General features: G+C 40.7%; 2 protein-coding genes across 2 annotated transcripts; both read right to left on the reverse strand.

Annotated features, from left to right (window-relative positions):
- Positions 1 to 458: 458 nt before the first annotated feature.
- Positions 459 to 2,689, reverse strand: LOC117290706 (retinol dehydrogenase 13-like). Its single transcript, XM_033772238.1, has 4 exons — positions 2,478 to 2,689; positions 1,422 to 1,664; positions 809 to 1,226; positions 459 to 651 (listed from the first exon to the last, which is right to left on the reverse strand). Exons 1-4 carry the CDS (start codon positions 2,617 to 2,619, stop codon positions 459 to 461), a joined length of 996 nt encoding a protein of 331 aa, XP_033628129.1. The 5' UTR covers positions 2,620 to 2,689.
- Positions 2,690 to 5,519: 2,830 nt separating this feature from the next.
- Positions 5,520 to 8,843, reverse strand: LOC117290100 (retinol dehydrogenase 12-like). Its single transcript, XM_033771354.1, has 4 exons — positions 8,091 to 8,843; positions 6,737 to 6,979; positions 5,900 to 6,314; positions 5,520 to 5,712 (listed from the first exon to the last, which is right to left on the reverse strand). Exons 1-4 carry the CDS (start codon positions 8,245 to 8,247, stop codon positions 5,520 to 5,522), a joined length of 1,008 nt encoding a protein of 335 aa, XP_033627245.1. The 5' UTR covers positions 8,248 to 8,843.
- Positions 8,844 to 10,659: the final 1,816 nt, after the last annotated feature.

Consider the following 10,659-nt stretch of genomic DNA (forward strand, 5'->3'; position numbering starts at 1 on the left):
GTTTCCTCTCTATCGATAGGGTTTCACGTGGCCATGTGAAATATACAAAATACGTAGTAAGATGGATGCATTTTTATAAAACTTAATACTTTTAAAGGAACACGTTGCCTTAGATCGGTCGACTTGGTCTTTGAAAGAGTTTGTAACCGTTTGTTATAAAATGCATTTGTGGGTAGAAAGATGTTGTTTTGGCCGTGTGAAGATCCACACAAGGATGCCTCGAAATAATGCGCGGTTTTCCTTTTACCTCGTCGTCGGTCGGCCAAATGGCCGACCGTGTTAGTTCGCACAGTTAAAGGAAAACCACGCAATTTCGAGGCAAACTTGTGCGGATCATTGTATTCTACTTTTAAAACATCTTTCTAACCATATGCATTTTATAACAAACGGTTACAAACGCTTTTTATAGACCAACTCGTCGATCCAAGGCAACGTGTTCCTTTAAAGACAAATGAGTATCAACATTTGAGACCAGTGGCTTCACAACTGACTGTCCATAACTCTTTGGCGATCTCGTCATCTTGAGCAAATGGCGACGGTTCATACTCCGCGCAGTTATCAAAGTACTTCCCGGAGAGTTCAGCCACCGATTCATCCAGAGCGCAATGGAGCGTAGTCTGCGCTCCAGCTGTCTCGTCGATAAATACCATCCTGTATACATTGTAAAAGTAAAAAATGTGTAGTGATAAGTTTATGGTTCAAGAAAGAATTGAAGAATCCGTTAAATTCTACAAAGAAATACGATGTAGCCAGCAACTTTCTGTTTCATGTAAGAAACTACCTTTAAATTCTTAACAATAACACTTACCACATTAATGGAGAAAACACATAGTACAATGCACCCTGTATAGGCGATAAGTTGCCCATGGTAGTTTTCCAAATCGGTGTATAAATTGCCCCTGGGTGGTTGGAGGTGGAAATCAGCCCACTAGCCTTCTCTCGTCTCGCCAACTCTCGGGCGAAGAGGACATTTGCGAGTTTGCTAATATCGTAGTCCTTAAGGTGTGGATACAGGAAGCTCGCTACATTCGGGTCTTCTCGGGTCATGTTCGGCTCTGGGGCAAAGCCTTGAGCCATGGAAGATACAGTAACGACCCGCTTGAGGGCGCTTTTCTTCAGCAAGTCCAGGAGGAGATTTGTGAGAAGAAAGTGACCGAAGTGGTTGGTGCCGAAGACAAAATCAAAATTTTCCTTGGTAACAGCGCCTGCTTTCATGGCAGCAACACCTGGAACCAGAAAACAAAAAAGCAGATGCATATTATTTAAAAGGGTATTAATTTAACAATACAAAAGAAGGGGATTATGAGCAACTGGAGATGTACACCCACTAGTGTGGTCTAGAACAATTTTAAATTAAACAAACTTTGTCGACAGTAATATTTAGAAGTTGCCGACATTGTTTCAAGTACCACTGTGCCTACCTGCATTATTAATTAGTATATCTAGTCTGTCTTCTGTTTCAATGATCTGTTGGGCGAACTCTCGGACCGACTGCAAGCTGGACAGATCGAGATGACGGACCACAACCTCCGAGTTACCCGTACTACTCTTGATGTCCTTCGCTACGTCTTCGGCCTTCTGTAGATTGCGGCAGGCGAGGATGACCCGAGCTCCTCGCCGAGCCAAGTCCAAAGCTGTCGTCTTACCGATGCCAGAGTTACCTCCTTTTGAAAGAAGCGGGGAAACAGGGAGAGAGAAACAAACAAACAATCAAAACATATTAAAGTAAAATTTTCAAGTCGATCATATTGATCAATTTTGGCTTAAGTCGATCAATAATTAACAAAACATTTAAACAATGTAACTTACCAACGCAATGGCACCTCACTCGATACATATGGATGGTATGGAGATTCTGTTCCCCAGACAAGTTTTACGAATGAGTGGCTTGAGCTATGGCTTGACTGCACATGAACGAGCGTTGAAGTGCTGCACGCTCAGTGGAAGCCGCAGCCACAGCCGGAGCCGCCACGGCCTCATAGCCAAGTCTTCCCAATGGTCTTCCAAAACACAATTTACACGTCTGCCCGCTATCTCCATGCTCAGACCAGTCTACCAGTCCTGATCAGTCATATAGTCCAAGTGTCCAGCTTAGTGGATATTTTAAAGATCTTGAACAACGTTGGTCCTTTGAAAACATGTTCATTGTGAATTAATATAAAAACAGCATGTGCTAGAGTTGCTCAACTTTGGGTATTTACCGGTCAATGGCGAAACATCGACTTGGTATGTTGGTCCGGAGAGACTGGGCAAGTCAATGAATGTTTTTCATGTTCCGGAAAGTAATTCGGGCTACGATATCGGCGACTACAAACAGAATCGTGTGGGGCATCGGAAGTAAAGGGTTGGCCATATATACCGCCAACTTGTTCATTGCATGCCCCGATTACATTCTAACACGTAACTCACAGCCCGTGTTCACTGCGTGTGCCACACGGAGCACTGTGCTATTGCGCTGATTACGTAGGGAGGCCTACCTGTTACGATCACCGTTTTCCCGTCGAGTACCACATCACTGGTGAAATACCGTCTGCTAGCAATTATCTGCCAATAATAAACCCCGTACAACGCTACCAAAATCGGCAGCACCCACTTGATGGTTGCGGACAGGCAAGCCATCGTAAACACCAGCTATTCGAGAGGCTTTTACTTTTTTTATATAATGTTGAGTTACCAGAAATCCGGCGTGCAGCTTTTAGCACTCGAATAGCAACATGCAGTGTTCCATAGTGGTATACTCGTGCACAGTCTATATAACGTATTATTACGCAACCTAATGTTTGCATCTCGCGAACAGTCGAGTTTGCCGAGTTATAAATAGCGGTGCGGATTCGTTTGCCTGTACAGTCGATAGTTATCAAGGTCGCTGTGACCATTGAGGAACACCATGGCCGGGCAGCTAATATTATTCTCCCCCAAACGACATTGCAATGATTTGGTAAAAGAGCAGGCCAATTTCATTATGATGTAATTTTGACGGAATGAGTCGGTGTCGCATGCAATTATGTCCTCTATGCAATACTATCCGGAGGACATAATGGCATATGCAATAATGTTCGCCGGACAGTTTTGCATTATGCAGTTGTGTCCGCCCCGTGCAAAACCGTCATTGAGGTAAATTAAACGCCCTTGGTCGACAGAACACATTCGCGATTCTCTTTTTACAAGCTTAGTGCATATCATGAATGACATGGGAAATGTTCGGTCGTTGGGTATTCGCTGCAATCATAAAATACATGAATATTCATGCTGCATCTGACACCGGTTTTGACGGAAAGGGGAAACACGTGTTGCAATGTCGTCTGGGAAAAAAACAATTCGCGGCCGGGCCGGCCGGGCACCTCCATGGGAAGAAATCTATAGGAGTTCGAACGACCTATGTGGTCATAGATGCCTTGCTCTTTGCTGGGACTTAGAACTATCATCTCCAGGCGTAGACTGCTCGCTGATGACCTCTTTATAAAAGGAACGTTGTTAGAGAGGACAGTAAAACAACGGAACATAAAGTGGAAATGCGATTTGGGACTTAAGAATGTTTTATTATAAAGTATAACTTTCCTCTAAATGGTAATGCTACAGGTTCGCTACACATTTCAAGGACGTTTAAATTAAAACATCGTTGGGTCATTTATATTTTATAAGCCAATGAGGGTTGCTTTCCTCTCAATTTTGAGAAAAAAACTTTGAGATAGTCCGCTTGGTATGTGTTGTTTCTTGCACGTTCAAACCATAGATGTTTTTATTCCACCGTGGATTGTAGGGAATATCATAAATGTGCTCGTCGAAATCATTGATGGAAAGTAAACCGTTGATTCGGTGTTGTTCTCACTGTGTTTCAGCCTAAAGCTCGTGGTTGGCTCGTTTAATTTTTATATGTTGAAACCTTATAATGGATTGGAAAATAATTGGTCTAGTTGGCAAATTATAGTGTTCAAAAAAACTTGTCAAGCCGTTGCTTTTATGTAAATTTTTCATCAGTTTGTTCAGTGTGCGTTTTGTTCATGCGAAACCTTTAGTTGAATTTGAATATTATTGTCTTACTGTAGATTGTCACTGATGTTTCTATAAGTCTCAGTAGACTACTTGACATTCCTTGCAGAAACAAGATGGCTGCGATAATACAACCACATTTAGGCCAATGGTTATATAGTAAATGCTCCATACACAAAACAAACAGCAAACACGATGACATTGCAAACTGACTTTTACTGAATACAATTCGCATGTAATAATTTACATGCAAAAACAATCAATGTCTTCACACAATGATCTCCGTAGATCTGTACAATATGAACTATTCTTGTACTGGTCGACATGATATTTGTAGTTGTTAAAGCCGTTAAACTATGACTTTGGGACCGCAGATAATGCATTAAACCATCACATTTCAACCCCAACCACTGATAGCAATAATACAAACTCCCTCCACTGTTTCCACGAGGAGAATAGTCTCGAATCGGGACGCTGGTTTTTGTATAGTCGCCGGTAGAGGGCGCAACATGAGCTGGCTCGAGGGACTTGGCAAGACTACGAATCTGGATCAAAACAAAATGTCGACGTATACACAAGCGTGTTTTTTAATTTGTTCATAAGTACCCAAGACAATTTATCCAATCTGATTGGTCGAGAGGGGTTCACGTGGCCATATACAAAATACGTAGTGGTGGATGCCAACTTATTACAAAACTTAAGAGTCAGTTCAGGTAAATAATTGACATACTTGCTCACGGTAAAAAAATGATTTTTTTAAATACTTTGTGGGTGGAAGGGCCTTTGGATGCAAGTAAACAAAATTGCATTTTCAATTCCATTACGGCTCATTTTGCTTTTTGGCCATTTTAGGCCGATTTTGGGGTCTGAAAAACTGGTTTTTAGCTCATATTTACAACTCCACCCCACCAAAATGCAAATTTTTTTCAAAAAACCTTGTATATCACTACAAAGTATCATCCTTGGCCTTCCTTGAGAAAAAAAATTATTGCTTTGAATATCACCCTTGTGCCATTTTTGCATCGTTTATTACAGTATGTTTTTAGAACTTGCAAAATCGCCATTTTAACCCTATTTTTGGACCCCAAAATGTCAACTTGCCAGGGGTTTCAGAAAATTTTCCTTTCGGCTGTGGTTAGGGCCAACATTGGTATTCTCATATCTGGTGAGACAAACTTGGGCAATTGTATCCTGCAATTGTAAACTAGACTTTTTTCCCCGTAACGTGAAAAAATGCCTTTTTAAGGGTTATTTCACATAATATTGACATATGTGTCCATATTTAAAAAGAAATGAATATTTTTTTAATCCTTTGTGGATGGTAGGGACTTGGGTCCAAATAAAACAAAAAACGAAATGAGCCGTAACCATGGCAACGGGCTATATATGGAATTGAAAATGCAATTTTGTTTACTTGCACCCCAAGGCCCTTCCACCTACAAAGTATCAACAAAATTCATTTTTTGACCGTGAGCAAGTATGTCAATTATTTACCTGAACTGACTCTTAAGTATTAAGACAAACGAATATCAATATTTGAGACCAGTAGCTTCACAACTGACTGTCCATAACTCCTTAGCGAGCTCGTCGTCTTGAGCGAATGGCGACGGTTCATACTCCGCGCAGTTATCAAAGTACTTCCCAGAGAGTTTGGCCACCGATTCATCCAGAGCGCAATGGAGCGTAGTCTGCGCTCCAGCCGTCTCGTCGATGAGCAGAGCCCTGTGGGAAAAGTTGTTCAAGTTATTCAAGTCTTATCAATATGGTTTTTCTATCACTATACATGCACCTTTATGGTTTGTAAGATCATCACTAATAAAACAATGGCTAAAAACATAAAAAATTCGATTGATTGATCAAACACAATCCACACTAACACATCTAATCGTTAAAAAAAAGTATTATTTACCGCATGAACGGAAACAGGGCATAGTACACCATTCTTGATATTGACCCACTTGAAAAGCTGCTTTTCCATAGCGGTGATAAAATAACCCCGGGGTGAAGGGAGACAGAAACAAACCCGCTAGATGCCTCTCGCCTTGCCAACTCCCGGGCGAAGAGTGTGTTCGCAAGCTTACTTATCGCGTATTCCCGCAAGTGCGGATACAGGAAATTTCCAACGGCCGAGTCTTCCCGAGTCATATTCGGCTTTGGCGATACTGTGTGGAAACAGGACGACACCACGATGACTCGTTTGAGGGCGCTCTTTTTAAGTAGATCAAGGAGAAGGTTTGTGAGGAGGAAGTGACCGAAGTGGTTGGTGCCGAAGACGTAGTCAAAGTTATCCCGTGTGACGGTCCCGGGAGGGACATAGGCAACACCTAGATGTACGAATCACAAATGTTACCTTATGAATTAAAGGCTCTTTACGCTATTGTTTATAACCCCAAATTAACAATTAATATTAATATTTTAAACTTTGTAATTAGTAAAACTGCAGTTTTTTGTGCACAAGCCTATGTAGAATGTGTTTTCTAAAAACGTAATTGGGTATGAGTCCATGAGTCAACTACCTAAAGGGTCAGACCATGTTGATCGGGCCGGCTGAAGACAGAACGTAAAGGGTTTCACTTGTTTTTGCAAAAAAAAAATCGAGTTACTAACGAATATGTTTTCGGTCTAATGGCTGCAGACAACAAAAGGGGACTTTTGGGACACTTGGTGGCAGCAGACTTACCATATAAAACCCATTGTTCTTGGTAATGTGTGCATGCTTAGAACTACGTTAACAGTGGACATATACCTGCATTATTTATTAGTATATCTAGCCTGTCTTCAGTTTCAATGATCTGTTGGGCGAACTCTCTGACCGACTGCAAGCTGGACAGATCGAGATGACGGACCACAACATCCGAGTTACCCGTACTACTCTTGATGTCCTTCGCTACGTCTTCGGCCTTCTGTAGATTGAGACAGGCGAGGATGACCCGAGCTCCTCGCTGGGCCAAATCCAATGCCGTCACCCGACCGATACCGGAGTCGGACCCTTCAAGATTTCAAAACAAAACCAAGCAACCATGTCTTTACCTCATTTCAAAAGGGTTGGGGTACATTTTGTAGGACACAACACAAAATATCCACTGATTTACCCTAACCTAAAACAGTTTGAAGACAATGATGTTAGAAAGCTTCCCTTAAATATTTCTTGCTGATGTGCCGTAGCTTTTGAGAAACGAGTCTCAGGAGACGAAATTTATTGTTAGAATGTACAACGTACATTATTTTTATAGTACCGAAGTTTACGCAACTCTCGTGAAAACATCACTCTGTGATTTTCACTTTTGTTTTCTTTCTAAAACACTTGACGACTAATGAAGCTAAAACTTCTACATATTACACACATCTTCATTCACAATGAGTAAGGATTCATGTTTATGGCCAACGAAAAGTGTATAAAAAAAAACCTTGTAGTTCGGAACATTAAAATTCCGTTAAAAAAAAATAGTTTCGTGCTTTTGAACTAGAACCAGAACACTCCAATGGAGCTGCTCAAACAAAAACAACAAAATTAACAATAATACATTCTCTGCTAAGCAATAATAAACAGGGTATGGGTCTACCCTCAGTCACAGATGAGACAAGGTTTTGGGTTGGTCCAGTAAGCACTATTGCTTTACCTGCTTACTAGTTTGTGTGCCAAGGCAGATCTGTGAATTTGGGCACTGGACCAAATTTCATAAAATATGTAAGCAGCCGTTTTGTGCTCTTGGAGCATAAAGCATAATGTCTATATTTCATAAAGCTGTTTATACCGTAAGAAAGGGTAAAATCTTTGCTAACCCGCGATTGGCACATCAGTGACGTATCAAAGCAAGGTGAAGATGCAATTTTCTGTTAGCCTGAGATTTCCACGGTGAAATACGCTTTAAAATAAGCACATAATTGCTACTGGGCACAGTAAGCACAAAACTGTGCTATGCGGTAAATAGCTTTATGAAATTGGGCCCCGATGAATAAAACAACACCAGCACGCCTTGCTCTTTCCTTCTGTTTAAACCATTAACAATTATCAACAACTGTAAGTTTAATCCATTAAGAAAATTAGCAACTCATAAAAATGTAACCGTATATATTTCACGGCTGTCTTCAAAACGTACCTGTGATTAATACTGTCTTCCCTTTAAGAACCGGATCGCTTGTGCAATACCTACGATTGGCGAGGTGTCTCTTGTACCAATGTCCATACAGTACGCCAACCACAATGCATGCGATGGCAACTATGCCTTTCAATATCATACCAGCTAGAAAATCCATAATGGCTCGCAAAAACTTAACTGTAGGAAGGAAGGCTTAGTATGAAGTAAGTAACAAGAGTCACGCATGGAGACAAGACGTGTACAGTCGAAGTGTTGATGGCATAACCAACTATCGTTTAGATTAATTCTGTAGTCATTACCGAAAAGAGGTTGCATGGTTCATTATACGCTTTTTCATAAGGTCAAATAATTGATTACCCCCAGCAGCTTATCAAAGAGTCGACCTCGTCGCACTTGTCATGTTTCCTGGACCTGCGATATCACATCGTTATCGTAACTGGATTATCGGACCCATCAAGACCTATCAAGCATGCTACTCGAGTCTGTGCATTCAAATTATTATTATTATATTAAAGGTAGTTGAGATGCACCAAGTGAGAAGACTGGTCTTTGATTATTACCAATAGTGTCCAGTGTCTTTAAAGCCATTTAAAAGCTGGCTTTTGACCTCATTAACAGTACACACTTGAGGGACATAGTTCATTGTCGTGTTCTTTGTACTTTAAGGGCACTTGCCAACTTTAGTAATTATTGTCAAAGACAAGTTTTCTCACTTGGTGTATCTCAACTATGCATAAAATAACAAACCTGTGAAAATTTGAGCTCAATTGGTCGTCGAAGTTGCGAGAGATTAGTGGAAGAAAAAAACAACCTCGTCGCACAAGTTGTGTGCTTTCATGCTTGAATTCAAGACCTCAGCTGAGGTCTCAAATTCAATTCAAATATCATAGTCAGAAATTACTTCTTTCTTTAAAACTACGTCACTTCATAATCAGAGGGAGCCCTTTCCTCACAATGTTATATACTATCAACAGCTCTCCATTGCTCGTGACCAAGTATGAGTTTTTGTGTTAACAATTATTGTGGGTATTACATTATAGCAAGCCTGTGCAGTGTTTTAAAGCTATGTTTTAATGCTTTGACCTCATTAGTCCAAATTTATTTTATTATCAAAAGCACTCTGTATGGGCTGTTTTGGATCTGACAGTTCACAATTACTATCAGCATACACTTGAGAGATATATTTCACCTTTGTACTTAATCACACCATAAGGGTTTCACAATTGTGTTTATAACACCCTTTACAAACATTCTGCCTTTTCATTGGTTTATTAGAGCGCGTCACATGATATGTCTTGGTTTTACTAGAAACGGCGGCCGTGTGAAAGTGCATCGTTACGTCTGGGTACTGTCGAACGGCGTGCACTACCCAGACGTCTTTCTAACCACGTCGAACCCAATCAGTTGTGCTCTGTGTATCTGAAACGCGCGAACGAGCGTGACGTGTACAAGGATGATAAATAGTCTGTTGGGGGTGTTATAAAACAAATAGTGACTGCTTCCGAGTGCTATGGTTAAAACAACGACTCCCTCGGTGATCCCCGGACCGTTCCATTTTCCCGAAGCGCATGCTCCGGGGAAATCCTCGGGAGTCGTATTTTTAAGTCAATATTTGTTTAATAGAAAGTGATAGTTCAACTTGAAAATCACTGTCTTTCCAAAAATAACATGATGTGAAACACAGCTGAAACAGTTTAAATTAAATTTCTGAAGTAATTTCTTTAGTAAAAACAAAATGTTAAACTGTACAATACATTGTACTCGATAATGTAAGTAAAGCACTTTATAACATGCTTATAAATCTTGCAAAATAGTTATTAATGTGACCAACCGTCGTTTAACAAAGTACAAAGATTAGGGGAAATATATAGTTTAAGTCAGAGAATAGACTCTAAAGATTAAATTCGTGACGACAATGTACTCGCCTGCGGCTGGTGCATTCTATTAACGAATCTACACTTTCTCGTCCATTCTACTTAACCCTTCGGCTCGTGCATTCTATTCGCGAATCTATACTTTCTCGTCCATTCTCCTAACCAATCGGCTCGTTTGTTCTATTCACGAATCTACACTTTCTCGTCCATTCTCATTAACCCTTCGGCTCGTGCATTTCACGAATCTACACTTTCTAGTCCATTCTACTTAACCATTCGGCTTGTGCATTTCACGAATCTACACTTTCTCGTCCATTCTACTTAACCATTCGGCTCGTTTATTCTATTCACGAATCTACACTTTCTCGTCCATTCTCCTAACCAATCGGCTCGTTTATTCTATTCACGAATCTACACTTTCTCGTCCATTCTACTTAACCATTCGGCTTGTGCATTCTATTCGCGAATCTATACTTTCTCGTCCATTCTCCTAACCAATCGGCTCGTTTGTTCTATTCACGAATCTACACTTTCTCGTCCATTCTCATTAACCCTTCGGCTCGTGCATTTCACGAATCTACACTTTCTAGTCCATTCTACTTAACCATTCGGCTTGTGCATTTCACGAATCTACACTTTCTCGTCCATTCTACTTAACCATTCGGCTCGTTTATTCTATTCACGAATCTACACTT

This window comes from Asterias rubens, chromosome 5, assembly GCF_902459465.1.
Source record: "Asterias rubens chromosome 5, eAstRub1.3, whole genome shotgun sequence".
Lineage (NCBI taxonomy): Eukaryota > Metazoa > Echinodermata > Asteroidea > Forcipulatida > Asteriidae > Asterias > Asterias rubens.

Bases quoted from the DNA above. Each gene is read 5' to 3' on its own strand.
- LOC117290100 (XM_033771354.1), bottom strand. From the start codon at position 8,247: ATGGATTTTCTAGCTGGTATGATATTGAAAGGCATAGTTGCCATCGCA. The intron at 6,980-8,090 runs GTACGTTTTGAA...GAAATCTTGAAG, and splicing joins GAAGACAGTATTAATCACAG to GGTCCGACTCCGGTATCGGT. The intron at 5,713-5,899 runs GTAAATAATACT...CTTTTCCCACAG, and splicing joins GCCCTGTTTCCGTTCATGCG to GGCTCTGCTCATCGACGAGA.
- LOC117290706 (XM_033772238.1), bottom strand. From the start codon at position 2,619: ATGGCTTGCCTGTCCGCAACCATCAAGTGGGTGCTGCCGATTTTGGTA. The intron at 1,665-2,477 runs GTAGGCCTCCCT...TTCTTTCAAAAG, and splicing joins GAAAACGGTGATCGTAACAG to GAGGTAACTCTGGCATCGGT. The intron at 1,227-1,421 runs GTAGGCACAGTG...TTCTGGTTCCAG, and splicing joins TATACTAATTAATAATGCAG to GTGTTGCTGCCATGAAAGCA.